Genomic DNA, 24,660 nt, shown 5'->3' with positions numbered 1-24,660 from the left:
GGGACACACATTTAAATAAGTGGAAAATAAAGTAAACTATAATTATACATACAGCATTTGTTTGCAGTTGTACTGTCAAATCCCTTTGGGACAGATTGTGTGAGTGGTTGAAGATGGAAAATGTAATACCTGCCCGCTCTGACTATCACATTGCTTAATTTGGTAATGTATGAAAAATAAATGGATTGTTTTGTTTTCTGTTGCAATAATATGTTGATTGTAGCAATTTATATTCACAAATGTGGATATTAAAATGTAAAAGTTTGTAAAGTTATTGAGTGTACGCCTAATTTAAGAACATATATGAATATCATGAATCTTTCTACCTATCATTAAATAACTGCTAAAACAACGGTGCTGCACAAATAAAAACAATGTTATTATCATAAGCAGAACTCTTTGACTGACGATATTAGTTTTCATTTATTTTCCTTAGTTTTTCATTCATTTATGTTTCCTTCAGCTAGTCCATTTATTCATCAGAGGTCGCCACAGTGGAATGAACTGCTAACTATTCCAGTATGTTTTACACAGTGGATACCCTTCCAGCTGCAACCCAGTACTGGGAAACACCCATACACTCCATAAACGCAATGTGAATTTGTGATCCCTGACCTTACGAGGGTTTACATATTTAAAAAGACCAGCCACCGTTGAAAAATCACAGTATTTGTGCCCCAATTCTCATGCTGTCCATCCTAAATAGTATTTGAGAGTAGAAATAGCGTGTGTCCAGTAGTATGTTGAAAAGAAGAGATGATCCCAAGGCTTCCACATTCCTGGACCAGGCCGTAGCAGCTGCTGTGATGGTCATGGAGGAGAGCCTGAGACTGATTCCTGTGATGCTCCAGGGACAGCCGAGTCTTCGCTGACGTCCTGTGTTCTCCAGCCTCCAGCGCCTAGACTGCAGCTCTCCACAAGACATTTTGCCATATGATAGGAGAAATGGTCGAGCTAACTGAGCCTGGTTTCGTCCAGAGGTTTTTTCCTTCACTCTGGTCCATTGGTGAAATTTGTTCCTTGCCTCTGTCGCCACTTACTTGCAAAGTCCGGGACTTCTAGAGCTGCGCATAACTGAATTACTCTTCAGTGTTTGGACTCTCAGCAGTGAATATTAAAACATATTGAACTGAACTGAGCTAATCTAAACTGAACTGAACTGAACTTAAACTCTGAAAACTGAACTGTTTCAATGTATAATCTTATATGTGAAGCTGCTTTGACACAATCTTGTAAAAGCGCTATACAAATAAAGGTGAATTGAACTGAACTGAAAAGAGAATGCCAAGCTCCCTGGAGGCTCTACTATTATCTGTAGAACATATTGGACGAAATTCCGTTAAAAAGTGTAAACAAACTACAAACATGGCGGACGCGCGAGACCAACCGTCAAGGGTGAAGATGTTTGAATGACTTTTATCTAGCCAACTGGAGAATATTAAATTACATTTTCCGTGTTATTTTTCATCTGCAACAACAATGTGAACTTCTATAAAGAAGTGTTTGGTTAATATCCTCTGAATATATAATTCTGGAAACACCTGAGGAGATTTTTCTTCATGACAGACTCGCGAACGGCAGATAAACCAAATCTACAGTAGGATGACATTAACAATAATGTAATGTAGGTAAATGTAGTTTGTTCCAATGTTTGAATACTCTTTCACACACTCTAAAGTGTATACTTATTAATCCTAAAATGTAACGATACATATTTTTAGGACGTAGACGCGTAAACATTCGGGAATGATCGCGCGCGTTCTCGGGCTAACATCTGCAAGAGTGTGTGCGGGTGCACAAGAGTGTGCGCGCGTGCACCCGCAGAGGCGCGTGCACAAACAAGGACCACTCCAGTGCTTCACAACAGCAGCAGCAATAATACACTAATATCTGTCATCTGTGTAGTGATTTTACAGTAACATCAGCGCGCGGCTGTTGGCAGCTCGAAATCTCATGCATCTGGATTATTCAGCAAACATCAGATCTGCAGAAACATCGCGTGTGTGTGAGGTAAGACGCACACAAGGCTGGATCTGAATTAAACACACTACATGTTTCTCTGTAAGCGTCGTTTTATCCACATTTCTTCAGCAATATCTCATGCAGGAGGATCTTTTCCCAATCCAGATGCTGCCATTTTGTTTGTTTCTCTAACATGGCTCTGATCGCTCGTTTCAGCAGATGCCACTTTAATATAACTGTACGCGACTTTACACCATTCAAATACACATCGTATCGGCTATATTCGATTAATATAAATGATTGTTAATTTATAAATAAGTTAATTGTTTAATATATGTTATATATATCATAAATGAGTCTCAGATCTCTCGTTTACAGTAATATTTTGCTCCAGGATGCTTCATCTGTGCAGATACATTAGATAAAGACAATGCTGATGAATTAATCTAACTGAAACACTGATTACAGTCTAAAAATGACTACACAGAGATTAATATGTTAGGGGAAAATATTAAATTGCATTGTAGAGAACAAGAAAAATCAAGAGAAACATAAATAATATATTCAATTTAGGTAAAATGTGTAGTTTATATTTATATATATATATATATTTGGAATAACTGATTTGAATTTAAATCCAAAATCTTTTTGGTTTGCTGACCAAACTCGTTTTAATCGATATATGCCTGTTTAATAAGACAGATTTGTTTAAATGCAGAACAATATTCAGCTGTGTGGTTCCAGAAGTAAAATCTCCGTTCATTTTCTCTATATTGATTTTATTTTTTCTTAGTGGCTGCTAAATCTGACAGATGGGTTTTTAAAACATTATTAGCGGAATTTGTGCATTTTCAGTACCTATGATGCTGTACAGGCAATCCACCAATCAGAGTCACATGCTGCATCCCAGTTCGCCTACTAGACTGTGTCTTTAAGAAAGTGCATACTTTTGAGTGTGTAACAGAGGAGTGTGCAAGCATTGAGACAAACTACTTGCTCATTAGCATACTGTTCTGTTGCTTAGTTACGAGCTGTCAATCATCTCAATGCATCATTCACATTTCTGTCATAATTAATGTCCTGTTATTGTATATTCATCATCATCAGCAGCAGCAGCAGCAGCAGGTTAATCTGCCGAGTCTGTCATGCTGAGAAATCTCCTCGGTGTTTGGATAATTCTGCATCAGAAGTGAATGTCCTTTATAGAAGCTCACATTGCTGCTGCAGATGAAATATCACACTGAAAATGTGATTTAAATATTCTCCAGTAGGCTAGATATTCATTAATAATCATTCAAACAACTTTACCGAAGCCTCTCTACTTGACGTTTGGTCTTGTGCATCCGCCATGTTTGTAGTTTGTTTACACTTTTTACCTGCGTTTGTAGTTCTCAAATTCAGTCAAATGTGCAGTGTATTATGGGTAATATCAGTAATTAGAGTACAGACACTTCTACACTTGACATTTCTACTCTGCAGTTTGCAGCGCACTATTTCTGTTTTCCTATACTATTTAGGATGGATAGTATGCAAATCGGGACGCAGCGACAGATTGCAGTGCTACCAAAATAGATCATAGGCTTTGTGTAATAATTGATATTGTGCTTAGCTTGAAATTTATTGCTTTATTTACACAGCCAACATTTCTGAATGAATAGTTTTTCTTTGTGTTTTTTAGTTTGAACGTGTTATTTGTAGTTGATTTTCCTTTATTAAAGTTGGTCGATTGACAGGACTTCTGTAAATGAAGGCTTGTAATGTTGTGTTTGGATGTTTCAGTTCCTAAACCAATAGTTTTGAGAAAATCGGTAAAAATCCTGTGGGAAAATGATTCAGGAAATACTTCTGGAGCAAACGCAGCTGAAAGAGTGGGATGATGTCATTTAATAATATTAAGACGTGACTGTTCCACTCATCGCTGTTCATGTTGTCATGTTTATAATTGAGCAATTCCATGCACTAGTCAACTTCACCATTTGTTTGAGCAAAATAGCGAAACCCTTTCTACTTTTTTGTGTTGATTGTTTTATACTCAGAAATGTTTCTGTCATCGTTTTCAAACACGTATATTTGATTTGCCAAAGTCACTCAAGTGGGAATTTCACATCTGTCCCATCCATAACGGAGCTTTTCCCTCATAAATGCAAACAAAAAGCAAATCAAATCAGCCATGTTTGTTCTACAGTGAGCCGACTCTTCTCCTTTCGTTTCTTGTGGGTTGTGCAGTTTTATTCAAAGCATTTCTCCAAAGTGTGTTGTGGACTGTAAACTTGCAGACGTTTTTGGTCATATCCATAACACATGTTTATTTTCCTTATTTAAAATGTAAAATACATTTACAGATTGGTGTTTTTCTGATCCCATAACTCTGTGTTGAGTTGTTTTAGAAATATAAACAGATGCTGCAATATCATGTTAACATCTGCTGTCTCTCTCTATGTATTTCTGTGTGGAGTTTTTACTGCAAATGTCACATTTATAATGCTGGAATTGCTCAATTGTGCGTTTCTGTTTGGTAAAGAAGTGCCATATGCTAAAAGAAAAACAAACAAGCATGTTTTACATTTAAAGGAGAATTATATATATATATAAATCATATTAATTGAGCGCCGCTGTGTCCTGCCGAAGTGTTCTTCATCATGTGTTCATGTATTAGTATTATGGCTCTTTTCCACTCAGCGGTGAGGTTCCAGGCTGTCCGCAGGGTCTCAAAAAGTCTTTAAAACAATATTTTATGCCTTCAAAAGTCTTAAATTTACTGAACTATTGTGATGTAGGTCTAAAATCCTTTTAAACAGGTCTTAATTTTCCTAAATTCATTAAGTTACCCAATCAGGCCAACACTTATCCAATGACCAACAATCCAATCAGTAGAACTTTTAACAAAAGTTTTAATTTTAGCTCTGTGTACCAATATAGTGTACTTATCTTTATTACAATAATGCTTATTTAACAGTTCTCCGTGTGTTTATAGCTGCTTGGTGAGGATGCTGACCTGCACAGACTCGTGTGCATATATTTGCTTTATTATAGATTTAAACAATTGTCAATTTCTTTTAAAATACATGTTATGAAAAGCACATCTATACAGCTAGAGTTTGCTTGTTTTGACACTTCATTTAAAAATAAAGCTTATACGTAATATAAAGTATTTGGCTAAGAAATAACTCAATTTAAATGTTTTTTGTGGGCCCAATCAGGCCTAGTTTAGTGTTTAGTCTTGTGTAAGTCTGAAAGTTCCTTCATAATGCTCTTTAAAGGTCTTTAAAAGTCTTGAACGTGACGTGATGAAACTGCAGTGACTCTGGGTTCAGTACAGTACAGTGCGGTTCATTACTCAAACATGTTGCTGCTGAACAAAGTTCATGGAATATTTGGAGTTTCTGCACGAGAGCGCCCTCTGGCCTTCGTTTACAGATCACCGGAGCCTGTTCTCCTGATACGACCTGCATGATAATCGTTTTGGATTTGTGTCAGCAAGTTCAGGAACTCCTTTAGGAACGATAGTTACTGACAGATGTAGAAAAGGAGAATGTAAACAAGGGCTGCACAATATATGGCAACATTACCATTATCGCAATAATAATAGTTTATGCAATATACGTATTGCAGACATGGGGTAAATTGCATGTAAATGTTAGCAGTGATGCACAGCTTTTTAGTCTGAATTAGAATTAATTAGTTGTGAAAAATATCTTTAAAACAGATGACATAAATAAAGTCAGAGCTAATAAAATAGCATTTTTGGGAAATGTTATAAGGAATATCTATTATTGGAATACTACTGATATTTTCCCAGTATCATGCAGCAGACGGATTGGAAAAGTTCTCCAGATGAGCTCTGTTTCAAAGCTCCTGTCCACTTTCATAAAACTCCACACATCGCTCACATTCACCAATGACGTTTATAATGACACCACAGCATTTACATGCTTCATCACGGCTGTTCACTTTTAACTTCAAATTACAGAACGGTAATGACCTCAAGAATGAAAGATTTTTGTACCTTGAATGTGCTCGTGAATATCTTATCATGCTGTTGTATAATAATATCTCCTCAGTGGCATAAAGGGCCGTTCACATATAGCGTTTGTGGGCGCAGGTTTGTTATTTGTAATGGAGGTGCATACATTTGCATGCCTCTTTTGCATCTAGTTGCACTGACCAATCAGCTTCACACTATGTAAGGAATATTCCAATTTCAGTAATAATGATGATATACTAATTACTAATACTAAACAGTCGATCAAATACTTCAGACAAACACAGCGCATCCAAACACTGCAGTGCTGTTTAGTCTTCACCATAAATAAAACCTGTATCAGAGCTGCAGCAAGGGTTTGGCGTCCTCTAAGAGAATGTTGATGAACGAATCGACATGCATCACTTTCCACGTTTTAGGCAGGATTTGGGAAAATCCTCTAAAATGGTCTTAATATGACAATAATATGACTTCTTGTAATATATTCTTTGGTAATATATTGTCAAAATCTAAATCATATTTGTTGATAAAGCAAACTGAGCTTGAGTGGACTGTGTCTGAAATGAAACTACCTACTCGAGTAGGTTCCACAGTACATTTGAATTTCCTACACGATCATTAGAAACGGACGTAATATAGTATGAATGTAGGCAGTATGGATGGAATTCGGATGTACATCCACCATTTGTCATGATCATGTGATCTCCCTGCATCAGTTGCGTTGCTTCACTCCCATTCATGAAATTTCTTAGGGTGCATTATGGGATAGTGTAGCGTCCATCAGTGTGGAATAAGGGTCGATCTCACCGAACACGTTTTTTTGCGCCCTGTGAGCCTCGCATTTTTGCCGTTGCGCGCCGTGTGCTCACAGTTGAAAAAAAGTCAACTCTGAGCGGAAAAAGCACGTCGTTATGTCAGTCGCGTCTTTTTCATTCTCCAATCACATGAAAGCAGAGTTTCTGTTGAGGTGCCTGCAGTGTTTGTGTTGTCAAGACAACAACGGAGACTTTTGAAGATGAAGGAGAGGCTTGTTGTCGCTGTTTGAGTTCAAAAATTTTGAATACCACAATTAGAGCTGGGCGATTTAGCAAAAATAAAAAAAAATGTAGTTTTTTTTATAAAGTATGACCGATTTTTTTATTTATTGTGTAACTAGTCAGTTTAAAACATTACAACAACATGACTGAAGTAACACTCTGTTTATAAGTAACTTGGAAAACCATCTGGTTAAGGAACATTGTTTTTTAATGGCCATCCCATACATAAATTGGTCAACAAGATGTAAATAAATGTAAAAAAAAAAATGCACGAGTTAAATATCGTTGCAGAAGATTTGAATAAGAAATATTTGTGTAAATATTGCAGTTGCAGGAATACAGAGGTTTTTTTTTTTTGCAAGTTTTGCTGAGCCTAGGAAAGATTGGCTGTCAGCTCGGCTTTGACTTTGTCTTCTGATTGAATGTCAGGTTGTAATTATGCTGCCTAAGATACAGTAGAAGTAAAGGACTGAACATAGAAACTGTAAAGCCTAATTTAACCCAATGCGTGAAGGTGTGGACGTATAGCAGGAGCAAATACAAGTACCAGACCAGATGTGTGTCTAATATAAAATATTTAATCTATTTTTCTTTTTTCCCCCTTTTAAATATCGATCATTTGATGCGCTTTGCTCTCTGTATTATGCTGCCTGATCTGTCTGGTTTTCAACTAGGTCCGCTAAATGAGGTCATGGGGCGGCTACTTTCATTATCACTGCTACAGCTGCTCACCTCTGCTCGTGTTCAAACCAAAGTATCAGCGCGGTTCGAACTAAGACCGGCACGTTTTTTCTCATGGCAGGTTTTTACGTCCTTCATACATGTTGAGATCGAGTTTATCGGCTTGATGAGGGAATATGTCTTGACAATCCAGACGTGACTCAGACTAATGCAACAAGTAAAATCCAACATGACTTCACACTTTAACAGACAGTCAAGCAGGTCGCACACCAGAAACGCCGCGACACGGCACGCACATGACAGTTTAAACTATCACACACCAGACGCGCACATTCACATGATATTTAACATGAAACTAATCAGATGGCGCTCTGTGGCGCGCTGAAATATGACCTGTGTCCTGAATCGTGGCTGGGCAGCGCCGGTGTGTGTATAGAAACCTGTTTAGAATTTTAAAATCCATGGCGCGTCGCCGAGCGGCGGTTCTGGTGTGCGACCTGCTTCATACAGAGAGTGAACCAAAGCGCACTGGTGCCATTATAATGTATCAAATATTTTTTTAAAAACTGAAATTTCTCGATCAGATATAAAATTAAATCGTCGTCAAAACCTAAATTTGAATTAATCGAAAAAATCGCCCAGCCCTAACCACAATATTATTAAATATTAAAATTATATTAATATCAACAGCAACACTCTCGCACAATACCCAGCTGATTCAGTCGTTGCCTAGCAACATAAAAAGTGCACAGCGCCTCGTGTTTTTGAAATGTAAATGCCCGTTCTGTGTGATCGGCCCCTTAGTAGGTCATCCGGGTACTTATTGCCTACTGTTTTCTGAATACTATGAATTCAGACAGGCGATGCGGTGGCGCAGTAGGTAGTGCTGCTGCCTCACAGCAACAAGTTCTCTGTTTCGAGCCTCGGCTGGGTCAGTTGGTGTTTCTGTGTGGAGTTTGCATGTTTTTTTATTTTATTTATTTATTTTGTTTATTTGCCAGGTATATGGTTGCTGCAGCTGTTTTAACACGCTGCATAGTAGAGAAGTTTACAATTTCAGACACGGCCCATGGTTCACTGCTGTATGTCATCATCAGTACATTACGGTGTCGTGTTTCAGATGTGTATTTAAAATGCTATTTCCTGTGTTGTCGTTCACCTGGCTTGTTGCACATGCAAATGACGATTCTATCTAAACCAATAAGCATTCTGAGTCTAGCTCCGCCCTTCAGGAACTGTTTCACCTGCTAGGCACGCCTACAAACGCATCCCTAAACAGTTACGCTTCCTTATTTTGGTAACATTCGTGTTTTAGTAGAAACGTCTGGAAACGGAAACGGAAGTAATTCCCTACTGTACTGTACTGAACCGCACTGCTCAGTGGAAACCAGCCATTACAGGATATCCTCACATTAAATAATAATAAATGTGACTTTCGTTGGACCTTGCTTGCAGTTTATTCTGAAGCTGCGCAATGGAGAGCTGGTGCAATGCTGCGAAGAGCCCAGCGCATCTATTCGAGTCCAATGAAGAGGAAAAATACTCAACCCTAAGGAGAAGTGAAGGAACGGTGGAAGAAGAAGAGTTCGAGTCAGACGAGGAGATCAATTATAAAATTATTGAAATAGACGACAATGTAGAGTTTGGCCCAGACTACCACTCATCTGATGAAGACGAGCCAGAGCTGCACATGCCTGCAGAGACAGATGCTGCCTACATGTCCAAAACTGGGCACGTATTGTGGAGCCCTACACCTCCTCCAAGCGGACATAAGAGATTTCCAAGTCATCTTTTCGAGAATATGACCCCCGGACCAACAAGCTTTGCGTGCTCCAATGCCCAAGACATAAAGTCAACGTTTGAGTTGTTTTTCCCAGATGAGATTAAAGAGATGTTGATGCAGATCTCCAATTTAGAGGGCAAGCGTGTGTATGGTGCTGCCTGGAAGGATCTGGACTGGACGGATTTGCAGGCCTTCATTGGTATCTTGATTCTGATCGGTGTGTATCGATCCAAGCACGAGTCCGTGGATAGTTTGTGGGACGGAGTATTGGGGAGGCCAATTTTTCGTGCCACCATGGCACTCTACACCTTTAAAAGCTGGTCAAGAGTCATCTGCTTTCGCAAGAGAGATCCAGAACCAGGCCAAAAGAGCGGTGATAAACTGGCACCAATACTGAACGTCTGGGATAAGTGGGTTGAACGCCTGCCGCTTATGTACAATCCAGGGCAAAACTTGACTGTGGACAAGTGCCTGGTGCCTTTCAGAGGACGCTGTCCCTTTAAAATATACATGCAGTGCAAACCAGCGAAATACGGGATTCAGATCTGGGCAGTTTGCGACAGCAAGTCCAGTTACGCATGGAACATGCAGATCCACACTGGGAAACCTGCAGACGGGAAAGCAGAAGAGGACCAGGCAATGCGTGTGGTTCTAGACATGACGTCCGCTTTAGAAGGACACAACATCACGTGTGACCAGTCCTTCACATCGTACGCTCTGGGAGAGGAGCTGTTACGAAGAAATATCACCATGATCGGAACCACCAGATTGAGCAATCCTGAGCTTCCGCCTGCGCTGTTATCAGTCAAAGGCAGAGCCATCAATTCCTCAAAGTTCGCCTTCACCGATACGCACACGCTCATCTCTTACCATCCCAGGAAAAATAAGAATGTGCTCGTGATGAGCACGCTACACAGAGACGACGCAGAGAGCAGCGACGAGCAGAGGAAACCACAGATGATCCTGGACTACAACAGCACCAGAGGCGGAGTGGACAACTTTGACAAGGTATTTGAGTGATGTGCATTATTTATTCCAGTCAGTCAGAGCTGCGCATTATATGGCTTCAGCATGAATATCACAGTGGGATCATTCACCATAGCCACATCACAGAACATGCACTGCTGAGTCCATTACAATACATGAAGCTTTTTAGGGCCTGGAGTATATAGTATTCAGGCACCATGGCAAGGCAGTGGCGCAGAAGGTAGTGCTGTCGCCTCACAGCAAAAACGTTGCTAGTTCGAGCCTCGGCTGGCTCAGTTGGCGTTTCTGTGTGGAGTTTGCATGTTCTCCCCGTGGGTTTCCTCCGGGTGCTCCGGTTTCCCCCACAGTCCAAAAGACATGCGGTACAGGTGAATTGTGTAGGCTAAATTGTCCGTAGTGTATAAGTGTGTGTGTGTGGATGTTTCCCAGAGATGGGTTGCGGCTGGAAGGGCATCCACTGCGTAAAAACTTGCTGGATAAGTTGGCGGTTCATTCCGCTGTGGCGACCCCGCGATTAATAAAGGGACTAAGCCGACAAGAAAATGAATGAATGAATGATATTGTACCATTTGTAATGACTTCAATAACTTGAGTTATTTCCTCATCTCAGAAATATAAGGTTCCATCTGACATTTTTGTCAAAATTGATTTAGTGACATATTCTTAATAAATGACAATTTATTTACATTATGGGATGTTTTTTATAAGTTGTTTACATTTAAGACTTCTTATTTTTTTTTTAAATGTTACACATTAGGGATGCAACGATACAGTTAGTCCACGGTTCAGTACATACCTCGGTTTTTAACATTGTGTTCAGTTCGGTTCTCATGGCTTGACACGTGTGTTTTTTTTATTGTATAGGCAATAGGAACAGTAAGAGGTTAAGGAGAAAAAAATAAAAACGATTTATTGCAATACTCATTTTGTTTTACTTAAAAGTAGGGCCAGATGGAATCTGCAGACGTTTGTTGCTATTTCTGCGGAGAATTTTGGTAAAAATCTGCGGATTTCTGCAGAATTATTTTGGGAGTGTCCAGCGGAGTATCATAACTTACACTTTAATATATTAAATAAAAAGTCATAAATTACTGAATAAAAACTGAATAAATTCCGATTTACACATTTACTCAAGTAAATAAACAGAATTTATAATGGGCTAAAAAAAACTGCAGAAATCTGCGGAAAATCTGCGCGCGCAGATTTCGTGTGGGCCTACTTAAAAGCCAAGAAAAGTGCAGTAGTTCCTAGTGTACTGTATAAAAAAATGAACAGTGAAATCTGGCAGCTGCTGGTAGCCCATGTACAAACTGGGGAACACATACAATACTTTGAAAATAAACACACTTGTGAAGTAAATAAAGATAAATTGGCCATTTCAAATCAATATATTTGTACTTCAGTAAACATAAACAAACCATCTTCATTATCTCGGTGCTGAAAAATGCGAGACTGTAGTCTGTAACGCGCATCGAGTGACTTTATAAGATGACAAAAGCCCACATCTCCAATCACCGAAAACGGCTGCAAATCTTCAGCAATGAACACCCGCACTGCCTTCGTTATTTAAAGTGTCTCTCGAAATCAGTTGGGTTTGTTTGCTGGAAGGATTCAGCGAGGGACTGTTGCTGTTTGGAGGACTGTATTACCTTCTCTGCTATCTGCCTTCAGACAGTGATGTTGCTGGGTGATGCGCTGCAGATGTGCAGTCATGGTTATGCGTGTAAAGCAATGCTTGCACACAGTTATTTTTTCTTCACCGTTTTTTCTTTTATTGGCATTATGCTTACCGGCAAAACCCAAATGTTCTCACACCGCAGATTTAAAAGGCGCTGGCGCTTTCTTGTACTGTTGCCTCACTTCACCGCCGCTCGCCATGTTAAAGTAAGAATAGAGAGGGCAGCAGGAGTTTTAGCCTGTTAATGGATTTTTATGAATATTGTTATCGCAATAAATACCGGAAAATATCATGATGTATTTTTAAGTCAATATCGCCCATTCCTAATGCTGTTGGCCATTTTGTTTGTTTAATTTAAGACACTAATATAAAACAAATATAATAATAAATACTTTTCTCTAAAGATACCGGACTTACTGACTCTCAATAAATGCTTATGAATAGCATTATCGCAATAAATACCGGCAAATATGATATATTTTTGCTTATTTCACTAATCGTTAGTGTTTTCGTTTTATTTTAATTATGACTCCTTCATACATCCACATATAGATATATTTAATTATAGTTAAAAAAAATAAAATACTAATATAAAAATGAACACTTTTCTCTGAAGATGCAGGAATTTTAGCCTCTTAATGAATACTTATGAATACCGTTATCGCAATAAATACAAGAAAATACTGTGAAATATCAAGTCCTTGTTGGTAGTTTATGAGCAGAGTTGGTGTTTATGAGTAAGACCCCTAATGCGTTGGTGTTTTTGTGTTTAATGTCGTCTCCAGCTCACCTCCACATACACCTGCCAGAGGAAGACCCTGCATTGGCCCATGGTGATTTTCTTCAACATGTTGGACGTCTCGGCCTACAATGCGTTTGTGCTGTGGATGGACTTAAACCCTTCATGGGAAGCGCAGAAGACCAACAGGAGGAGGATCTTTCTGCAGGATCTGGGAAGAGCTCTGGTGACGCCACATTTGCAGAGAAGAGAGCGTCTTCCTCGCTTACCGAACTCCATTAATATGATAGTTGAAGCACAGTCGGCTCCGGAAGATATCCAGCGATGCATCCCGCCGGTGACGGACCCCAAGAGGAAAAGGTGCGAGCCCTGTAACAGAAGCACCAACGGTGGGAAAAGGAGAGACACGAAAACAAGACTGACGTGTGACAAATGCAGCATGTACATCTGTAAAGCCCACGCTGTTATTACCACGCTCTGCTACCGCTGCACAAAGGAGGAAGCGCACTGCTAATGTGCTGTTTCGTTTAACGTTGTGAACTGTGACTGATGTGGTCTTGAGTAATTAAGTGATTGTTAACTTTATTACAAAGGTTTTAAATAAATTATGGCAGAAAAAACATGTGGTGTGCTGTCTTTTTATAGCGATACGATGGCGAAAACCCACACTGAAAAAAGTGTTGCATGCAGAACTGTTGCAAACTATTTATTTGTGTTGAATTCAAACAAACAAATTAAGTTTATTAATGTTTAACTTAATTTGTTTGTTTAAACTCAGCCCAAATAAATTGTTTACAACCACTTAACATAAAAAATTGAGTAAATCCAAGGAGATCCAGTGCGATATCACTGCTACTCGTGTGATATTGCGTTTATACAACAGTTTGACGGCATAATTGTGTATATAAAAACAAAATCAAACATGGAGAGTCTCGAAAACCCTTTTGTATGAGGAACTACTTTCTTCTGGATTCAAATCATAAGCTGACAGTTAAACAGCTGAGCGTGCATCTTTTACACTGTAGATGTGTAGTGTCTGCTTTCTGCTGGCTGTATGTGGGCGGAGTAATACACAAAGGGTAAAGAGGCTGTAGGAGTTCTGATATTGCAGAATATCGCACGGCTATCAGCCAATCAGATTTGAGAACCACACAGAACTGTTGTATAAAGGTGTTTACAGCCTTCTACAAAAGGTTGTTTTGGTTCATATAGTTAATATTACTCTTCATGTAAAGAAACTTGAAATAATGTGTTACTTTGTTTATGATTTTGAATTTATTTATTTATTTATTTTTGATGTTTTGTTGTACTTTGTATACGGGTTGATTTGTTGAAGGAATTACGTTGTTTGGGGACTTTAATTATGACGTCAAAATTGCGGAGCTTACCGGATGTATAAATTGCGTGTAAAAATGAATGAAAACAAAGTACGGAACGCTAGGTAAAACACGGTAAAAGGGGCACAGGTATACGGTTGCTTCACGGATTCCTCCTTCATGAGTTATAGCTCCTGGTTTGAGGGAAAAATAAGGTAATTTGGTTTATTTGTTTACTGTTTAATTGTTGATGTTGACTCAGTGTTAATTTTCGGGATTTATTTGTGTTTGTTGTTTGTTTATTTTCTCTCTAGTTCTTAGGTGTCTAATGATTGAATAATGCGATTCATGGTGATTATGGTAATGATGATGGTGATTCATGATTGAATAATGCGAACAAATTCTATGAAGTGTGACCAATAAATGAATCGTGAACATCGGTGGAAGACTTAGTCATCTTTTAACCAGGACGCTACACTTCATGACAACTGTGAGGGAGTGAACTCATCCGTTTCCTTTATATTAGGTTTTATTAAGTCTGTATAATTAAGGGCGTGGCCACTTGAGTGACAGCTAGGTCTCGCTGCTCGCCATCACTGGTTCAGCTCAGCTGATTCCGGCTGATTAGCTGCTGAACTCGGCATATTCATTGTATTTTTGAGTTGTTTTAAGTGGCTTAACAGTCAGTCGCCTTTTGGAATTATCAGATGATATGGCATACTGTGTGCAATTAAATGTGCTCACAAACCTTTCACACGGCCTACATTTCCCAGCTGAGTGATTTTATACACTTATACACCATCTTTATGAATGTGTTTGGTTAATTTAAGATCATTTATAATGTTCTTTACAGCTGTAACACACTAATCTGCCAGATTGATCAGCTGTAGGCTGTAGATTAGTCATCTGAAGTGTTGTTGTACAGTTCTGCTGGAGTTCATCAATAGTCCTGCATATACTAACACACGCTACATCTGAAGAGTTTGGAAGTTATTCGGGGTTTCCTCCTGTAGAGAAACGTATGAGAACAATGCTTAGTGGCTCAGTGTGATACAGCAGTGCTTTTAAACGTCTAAGCACCTCATTGATATAGTGTACAGCCCAGCACATGTGGTCAGAACACAAGCGAGTCGCAGGTAATGAAGTAATAAGAGTTTCCCCCAAAGAAAAGCCCGTCTACGCAAAATGCCAACAGGCGTCTGTAGCTCCGCTCACACTCTGCCTCTTATGGTTTGGGATCCCCCGGTCGGTGCATTTACTCACAAACAAAATGGCGACGCTTGGCCATCTGAAACCTATGGGTGACGTCACGGATACACGTCCATCATACCTTATACAGTCTCTGGTAAATACAGAATGAGAGGATGATACTTGTGTGCACAGGTGATGTGATGCGCAGGACTGTTAGAAAGCGCGAGTGCTCTCGTTTACTTGCATGAAGCCTCCGTGCCTAAAGGAAACGCATCAGGTGCGATCGGTTCTCTTTGAAACAAACAGCGATGATCGTGCACCCACAGTCACTGCTTTCACTTTAATTATTCTTTGAACAGATTATTAACAAGGCTAACATTAACCGTGTGCGTGAGATCACCCTTTCATCATCACTCATGGTATGTTTTTTTTTCACCTGCTTTCTTTTCTTACAGTAATGTTTGTTAAAATGGTTTAATGATCATTTTTATTGCTTTATTATGAGATTAACTCCTCATTTATGTGTGGTTAACTGGTGATGTGGGACCTTTAGCCAGGTCAGATTACTCTGCATATTTTAGATGTATGACAATAATTATTTTTTAATTGTCAATTTTTTTTAAAGAAAAGTTTTGTTGAATTAAAATGTGCATGATGTACGCAGCTATATTTTGCTTGTTTTGACATTTAAAATTTGTGGCTAAAAAATATTTGTTGTATATTTGGTGTGGTCAGAGATAAATTTGGTAAATCCTTAATTTTGAGCCGTGAAAAGTCCTGTGAAATAAAAAGTTATTGCAATGCTACTCTACCCATTTGCTCATGCACAACACACACACACGACACACACACAAAGTGAAATGCATGTGGACGTAACACAACATCTAAATCAAGTCATTTTACATGTCCAAGTCAAATTTATGCTTATGAAATACATTTTCTAGTGAGCGGCTACCAGGGCCGGCTTTATTTAAGCAGAATAGTTTTGGGGCCCTACCTTGCTCTAAACAGTGGAATATTGCCATTGCAAACCGGCACACAATGATATTATTGCTTATTAAATACAATCAACGAAACAGAAAAGTAAAGCCTGATTTCTTCTACTTAATAACTCTCTGAATGATTTAGACTTTTTAAAACAGCAGTGTTTCTGTCAACGAGCAGCTTCAAGAATTAAGAATTAAACTTTCTTTATTAAGGGAGCAGTGATTCCTACTTTGCATCCTTCTGGAGTATTTAAAACATATAATATTAATTTAGTAAACAGATTAAAGATTCTATAAAAGATGCTAGTTTTTTGGATTTGTTTGTTTTAATAAATTCCAAAAGTAAAAACCCTGCAGTGAGCAATAACTAGCCTAAAGTGAAAATGCACTACTTAGTAATAAGATATACACTCTGAACTCATTAAAAACTCAAGAGAACAACGAAAAAACCATTAACAACAATGAAAAGATTGATTCATAAATAATTGAACCAATAAGCAAATAATATAATGTAAATATGAAAAATATTCATAGAAAAAACAGAGAAAAAGAAAAGCAGCAAATACTGGCTTAATGTTGAGACCCAAACACAAACTTTATTAACTCCTTCAGTCCCTTCCCATGTTTTTGTTTTGTTATACGCTATGCTTCCATCCTAAAGATGTACATTAATAATGCATACATGTGATTTAGGTGCATATCACATAAAACAATAGAGAATAAAGCAGCGTTTCAGTTTCATCGCCTGCTCAGCTCCTGCTGCATGTGCAGAAGTATCGCAGAGAGGAGTGGAGGCTGCTGCACTGCTGGGATTCTCCACTGTGCTGTTTGTTCTCCTCTAATAAATGAGCTGCGCCTCAGAAGACCAAACGCAGTGAATGCACACGGTGGCTTCTGGAGATATGAGACGGGAGCACAGACAGATGCTCAAGACAGTTCTGGAGGGAATAATAATAGAATAACACTGAAGCACTGTGATGACGGACTGACGGAGGGCTGAGGCCTTTTACAATCAGCACAACATCTGGCAACAAATATTGTCCTGTTTTTAGAAATAAGAAGTCAAAATTGAGTTTTTCCAAAAAACAAGCAAAATAATCTTACAACAGGCGAAGCAGAATAATCATAAATCAAAAGGAAAAGCAAGATTATTCCACCTCCCCCATTATTATTTTGCTTGTTTTATTTAATTTTGGTATTTTGATTCTTAAAACAAGAAAATAAAAAGTGCTTGTCCAGAGGAGAGCAAATAATTTTGACCTATAAAGATAAAGGCTGCTGTAACTGCAAATTGCTGTAGTTGATTTAGGGTAAGTTACTGAGCATCCGCTGCCTGTATGTTACTGTAGACTCTACAGGAAAGTGTTAACAGTGTGTGTGACGTAACACTGTTAATGTTATCTGACATCATGGCCAAACAATAATAATAAATCAAGTACATACGAGTATTTCCAGCTGTTGATTGTCGTTGTGTTCACCTGTAGCTCCAGTGAAGGCCGGTCCAGATGGCGTTTATGTCCAGATTGTCTCGGTCTCGCAGTAACTCCAGATCTCCCAGCAGAAAAGACTCAGAGAAAGGCTCTCCTGTGCTGACGGTGGCCGAGCTGGAGCGTCTGCTGTACACGGGGAAAACCGCCTGCAATCATGCTGATGAAGTCTGGCCCAGACTCTACATCGGGGACCAGTGAGTAGACCAAACATCACAGACCTGTTTCAAGTTCAATCTAAGAACTCTGAAATCACGAAGCGCTTTCTAGACAAGATTGCATTAGACTGCATTACTTTATTGCACTCCTGCATTGGGCTCTCACATGCTCGGTGTGCTACTTCATAACCGCTGTGGACGTTTACATTTAGTCATTTAGCAGACGCTTTTATCCAAAGTGACTTACAAATGAGGACAAGGAAGCAACTTACACAACTATAAGAGCAACAACGTTTCTCTGTCTCGCGCTGAAATAGGTCGACCTATTGTAGCAGACGGGGTCATAATCAGTGCAGAATAGCATTTCACAAAGGAGGGGTTTGGGAACAAATGAGTTGCTAAACAAATCATATGATTAAAACAAGGTGAAAATAACTGCAGATTATAAGACAATGAAAGTGTGTGTTTGGCCTTGCACGCAGATCAGCCTGCTGTTGAAGACCCCCAAACCCAAACTATGACCTTTTAAAAAGCAAAATAGGGACTTTATAAAAGTTTTTAGATATTTCGACTAGAAACAAGATGAAAACTCTAAGATGAGCAGTTTGTCTAGTGTTGTGACTTTGTGCTCTATTTTGATGGTCCATGCGCAAAGTGCAGGGCGCAAACGCATTAAGGGCATGTCAGAATCCACTTTTGTGTAATTTAAGGATGGGAAAATTCGCTTTGCGCCGTGGTGCATGGTCTAACATGGTTGAGATTATTCTCTTAATGAGCTATAGGTGTGTTTTAAGAATAAACCAATCAGAGTCTCATCTCTCATTCCCTTTAAGAGCCAGTTGCATCGTGCCGTGGCACATTTGCTATTTACATGACGTAAAGTAAGTGTGAGTGGAAAAACTGAGCATTTCACTAACAAGAAAACAGTTCAACAGAGCATCTGCAGCGCGAGAATGAGAGATAAATTATTAACTTTCACTATTGCTCTCGTGGATAGGACAACCTTGTACGCACAGACATCAATTAGCCTCTAAATAATAAATTTCCTTTGTTAAGCGCAAAGATTTGTGTCAAAACTATTTCTAAATTCAGTTTAATCTCCAGCAAAGGAATAAATAAACAATAATAAGTAAGTGTGCTCAAACACCTGAGTTATATCCTAATACACATGCTGCCCCATATGATCTGAAACCTGCAGGTGGACAAATCTACGCTTGTTTTTAATAAAACAAATATAAATATGGATATAATAAATAATACTGATAATAATAATAACATTATACTGAAGCAAATTGTTATGAATGAACTGAAAAAGCCTCCCGAGATGAAGAAGACATGAAGGCGGTGGTGTTTATATTTATGTAGGCTATAAAATAATATGTTTTGTAATATTTTAATCCTTTATATTTATATCCTATATATATCCTTATTATATACGCTTAATATTTGAATTCTTTTTCATATGTAAAGATATTTGTGCATTGCTCTACATCTTGTGTGTATTAAGCAGTGTGTAAGCGAATGCACTTGCTATTTGAACAGCGTGCTGCAAAACGCCAAACCGACTCCTGCGCCGAGCTGAAACTAGCAAACACCTGTTGCGTCACGCCTTACGCCACATTGCGCCGGGTGCAGGATAGGGCTCTTTGTCTTCTTCTCACCGTAGTTTTTAATAATGTTAATTCCAGAGAGATCGCCTCAAACCGTAAAGAGCTGGTGAAGCTGGGCATCACACACATCCTGAACTGCGCTCAGAGCAAATGGCGCGGCGGTGCGGAGTATTACGCCGGCATGAACATCACCTATCACGGCATCGAAGCCCACGACTCGCCATCCTTCGACATGAGTGTCAACTTCTACCCGGCGGCAGAGTTCATCCACAGAGCCCTCAGCGCTGGAGGTCAGTTCACACACACACACACACACACACACACACACACACACACACATCAACATTTCCTGGTCATTTCATCCACTCGGGGTTAATTCTGAGTCTTCATTTGGCCTCATCTTTCTCTGTGTTTCAGCACATGTGATGATTTCTGCTGATGAGCCTTATTCTGACATGTATTTTGGGAAAATGCTTTAAAAATATTCATAAACTCAACACACACTGTTCTGATTAGCCGCGTTTCCACTATCTTGCCTAAAGTGAGCGAGCCAGGGCAAGCCAAGGCCAGTGGCGTTTCCACTGTCACTTCCGGGGCCTAATCGGGCCAAAGCAGGGCTTTCTCGGGGCCAGCGGCCGGCCTTTTTCGGCCCGCCGAATACCTTGGGCCAAGGAGGGCCAACTGGGGCTTCGGGGCGGAGTGAAAGGAGAGGCGGGCAGTTTTCTGATCGCACATGAGTACATGCGCCAAACAAATAAATAGATAAGGGAAAGAAAACATCTAGCCTTATAGTCTGGGGTCTTTTTGCGTATGATCACCCTTATGTTCCCCTTTTAAATGTAAGGCTGCTGCATAAAATAATAAAGTAGTTTTAATTTATAGTGACGTTCTTTGCTGCGTCCTCCTTTTTTTCAATAATGCATAATAATCTTTACACTGTATTAAAGACACAGCAGACAGTAAAGGTTTTCCAGAGTTTTTGTCAAGTTTAAAAGGTTTTTTTGTGCGCATTTAAATGCCTGTATGTGTGTGTGAGACCGGGCAAAAGCGCTCCCTTCACAGCTCTGGTGATGCCGCGAGTGGGCAGATATTACACAATATAAATACAACAGAAAGACTTAAAACTTAATTAATATTACGTGCCCACTTTCGTAGACTTATATGACACTAACAATATAGTGTCATATCTTGATAAAATATCCTAAGCTATATTGAAATATATTTTAAAGAATTACAAATATCGGATATATATATAAAATCACATTAAAAAAATAAACCAATATAAATTAAACAAAAGCTAGTTATAACAATGTAGGTAGCCTATATACAATACATAAATCAAACCGTTTTAATGCCACATATAGCCTAACTTTCATTTTACAAAGACCTGTCTGAAAAAAAAAGGTTTTAGATATTTTCTAAAAACAATAAACACCGGAGAAGGTTTGAAATATTATTTATAAAGTATTTGGATGCGATGATTTTAATCAAATCGCGCAAACAGAGCATTATTTGGGTGAGTGAAAGCAGAATCTAGCCTATACCTTTTTTTCTGTCACCCAGTCCTGCGCAGCGCAGCTTTAAACGCATCGGGGGAAAATCCAAACACAAAATGTGTTCTATATCCTCAAACAACTGATTACGTTTTTATATGACGTGGTTAAATTTATAAATGAAACTTTAAATGAAGAGCTTTAGTGAATAGCTGCTGAGCGCAACAAATATGGCTATATTTTTTAAGGCTACTCGCTCTTCTTGTGCTGAAACACTGAACATGACGTCTATCAAAACGAGGATGTTATAAAATACATGCCATATCGAGTTATAAAGGAGAATTTCTGTGGCTTTATATTATGGATGTGTGCGCTCTCTGTGCTGGGTCCCTTCGTTAGTGGCGAGAGCACTCGATGCACAATGCCAACAGGCGGTCGGCGAGTAAACAAATGTAATGAATGGAAAAACACAGGTCTGTGCGTATAGACATTTCATGTACTGCTGTACAGTAGCGTGTCGTTTGTTTGTTTCGGTTGTCTTCATTTTAATGGTTTCATTTCGTGATGATTCTATGTTGTGTGACATTTGATTCGGGGACGTTCTGTGGGCGGTGTTTGCGTGACGCGCTGCGAGCTACTAGCCCGACAGTGGAAACACGACATGATTTCGGCCTCGTTTCTCAACCTCCCGGACTATTGGCCCGGCCCGGCCCGGCCCGATTAAAGCCCTGGCTCGCACTGGCCCGATAGTGGAAATACAGCTATTGACTCCTCTTTGGTTCTGTTTCCTCCATTGTCTTCCATTATAATCACATTTATTGATTGCACAGTCATGACAGCAGGTCATCATGCGTTCTTGACTGATTCTGGTTTTCCCTGATGGGATTAAGACAGACAACTAGTCGTTGACTTTGCTGTATGTGTGTCTGTGCATGTCTGTATATGTGTGTGTGTGTTCTTCAGGGACGGTTCTGGTGCACTGTGCGGTGGGTGTGAGCCGCTCTGCTACACTGGTCCTGGCGTACCTGATGATCCGGCAGAACATGACTCTACTGGAGGCCATCCGCACCGTGAAGGACCACCGCGGAGTCACACCCAACCGCGGCTTCCTGCGGCAGCTCAGCGGGCTGGACAGTGTTCTGCGCAGCAGCCGCAGCACCACATGAACACACACACACACATATACACACAGACATGCACTCAAACACTTATGCACACACACACACACACACTCTTAAACACAGCGTCTGATCTTCACACTCTCTGCTGTCTGCTTTAAGGTCTCGGTATACTTTAAACTTAGTTTATACTTAGTTTATAGTCGGTATACTTTAAACTTAGAATTTAGTTCGTGGTTTGAGGTGGAAACGCGTCTAACAGTCGTGTAGTAAATACAAATGCAGTACATGCTCGAGCAGTAGACGATTGCAGACACAGCCCTGCTCCTCCAGTGTGTACTACGGTTGACTTTGAGTTTAGGTAAGTGCGTTCTATATAGTATGCATGCAGGAAATTAGGACCTTTTACATCCGCCTGCCGATTCTCTTCAGTTGCGTCGTTTCACTGGTGCATTATGGGATAGAGTAGTGTCCATCGGATGCGCACTAGAGAATCACACCAGAAGTAGTAGGTCAACCGGGAAGTTCTGGCATATTGTTTGTTTGAATAGTATGAATTCACAAATACTACTCTGTTCGCATACTATTTATAGCGTACTATATAGTATGGAGGAGACATAGTGGCTCAGTGGTGTTGCACTGTGGCCTCACAGCAAAAAGGACGCTGGTTCGGGCCTCAGCTGGGTCAGTTGGTGTTTCTGTGTGGAGTTTGCATGTTCTCCCCGTGTTGGCGTGGGTTTCCTCGGGGTGCTCCGGTTTCCCCCACAGTCCAAACACATGCGCTATAGGGGAACTGATCAACTACACTGGCCATGGTGTATGAGCGTGTATGGGTGTTTTCCAGTACTGGGTTGCAGCTGGAAGGATATCTGCTGCGTAAAACATATGCTGGATTTCCGTTGTGGTGAACCCTGATAAATAAAGTGACTAAGCCAAAGGAAAGTGAATGAATATATAGTATGGAAGTATACAACTTCGATTGCAGCATGTTAACGCTAACTTTTGGCTTCGTTTTGGCTCCTAAAGACCTCTAAGCTACTATTGGTCCATGGCGATTACACAGTTAGTGGGTGTGTCCTAGAGCTCCGCCTTGTTTAATGTGCAATTTGTTAGTCTCGATTCGTTTCTCCTTCAGCAGCAGAAGCCGTCGCAGTTAAACTTCGATCACAAACACACTACCTGACAGACGTCTTGTGGTGGATCAGTTGTGAGAACAACAAATTAATAACTGGTCTTCTAGTTGATGATGTGTGAAAGTGTCAGAAGGTGGATTTCTCTGCTGGATCATCTGCTGATCTGCATCTCAATCATCACCAATACTGCAGAAGACCTACTGGAACCAGCATGGACCAGGACTCTCACAGAAACAGTCAAGTTTGGTGAAGGAGACATCATGGTTTGGGGTCATTCAGTATGGGGGTGTGCGAGAGATCTGCAACATCAACAGCCTGAGGTATCAAGACATCTGTGCTGCCCATTACATTACAAACCACAGGAGAGGGACAATTCTCCAGCAGGATAGCGCTCCTGCTCATACTTCAGCCTCCACATCAAAGCTCCTGAAAGCAGAGAAGGTCAAGATTGGCCAGCCCAGTCACCAGACATCAACATTATTGAGCTGATGAAGGAGGAGGTGTTGAAGATGAACACAAAGACTCTGGATGAACTCTGGGATCCTGCTGAAGCTTTCTTCTTCATTCCAGATGACTTTATTAATCAGTGATGTGAGTCATGTCAGAGATGTATGGATGCAGTCCTCCAAGCTCATGATGGAGTCAGACACAATCTTCATTCTGTCTCCACTGCAGCAGGACTTTATATTCTATACTGGACATTATTTCTGTTCAGTGATGAGACTTTAGTCTGAGCAGAGTCAGAGCGCACTGTCCTCATCAAATCAGTCAACATCAAGACATGATCAGATTTATTGAGCTCAAATCAGCAAAATCTAGAGGCCTTCACCTTTCATAGAGACACTTCTGACACCAGATCAGCAACTAGAAGAGCAGATATTATCTGTGTTCCTAAAACATGGATAGGCCACAAGACTATTATCAGGTAGTGTAGATTATTGGTATTGCTATTTCCTATGTATTTGTGCTTTAAAAGAAGGTATTGTGGCTGTTTTCATATTATATTTAAATGTAGCCAAGAAGAATTTCATTTTGGCCAGATTTTGGATGAAATTATGTTATTTTACAGCAAAAATATGCTTTTTTTATTTAGAGTTTTTGTCTTGTTTCTAGTCCAAATATCTACAAACTCTTAAATCAAGAAGCATTTTCTGGACAAGCATAAAATATAGTCTTGTTTTCCGAAATTGAGTCGAAATTAAGTGATTTTTTTTTAAAACAAGCAAAATAATCAAGGAAAATTTAGATTTTAAAGTGAAAACTAGATATATTTACTTACCCCATTGTCAGATTATTTCTCTGAAAACAAGACAGTATTT

At 39.6% G+C, this 24,660-nt stretch overlaps 1 protein-coding gene across 2 annotated transcripts; it reads left to right on the top strand.

Annotated features, from left to right (window-relative positions):
• Window positions 1–1,798: 1,798 nt before the first annotated feature.
• dusp26 (dual specificity phosphatase 26) lies at window positions 1,799–23,512 on the top strand. Of its 2 annotated transcripts, XR_015501550.1 has the most exons (5): window positions 1,799–2,010; window positions 17,827–18,026; window positions 19,676–19,887; window positions 22,054–22,392; window positions 22,432–23,512. XR_015501550.1 is itself a non-coding variant. In XM_087271520.1 (4 exons), the coding sequence occupies exons 2-4, from the start codon at window positions 17,848–17,850 to the stop codon at window positions 22,254–22,256; spliced, it is 594 nt and encodes a 197-aa protein (XP_087127646.1). In that variant the 5' UTR covers window positions 1,799–2,010; window positions 17,827–17,847; the 3' UTR covers window positions 22,257–23,512. The 2 variants fall into 2 exon arrangements, 1 of the variants encoding a protein (XP_087127646.1); XM_087271520.1 differs by having other exon boundaries at window positions 22,054–23,512.
• Window positions 23,513–24,660: the final 1,148 nt, after the last annotated feature.

Source organism: Danio rerio, chromosome 10 (genome assembly GCF_052040795.2).
Source record: "Danio rerio strain M-AB ecotype USA chromosome 10, GRCz13ab, whole genome shotgun sequence".
NCBI lineage: Eukaryota > Metazoa > Chordata > Actinopteri > Cypriniformes > Danionidae > Danio > Danio rerio.
The sequence above is the reverse complement of the archived record's forward strand: the minus strand, read 5'-3'. Positions and strand labels throughout refer to the sequence as shown.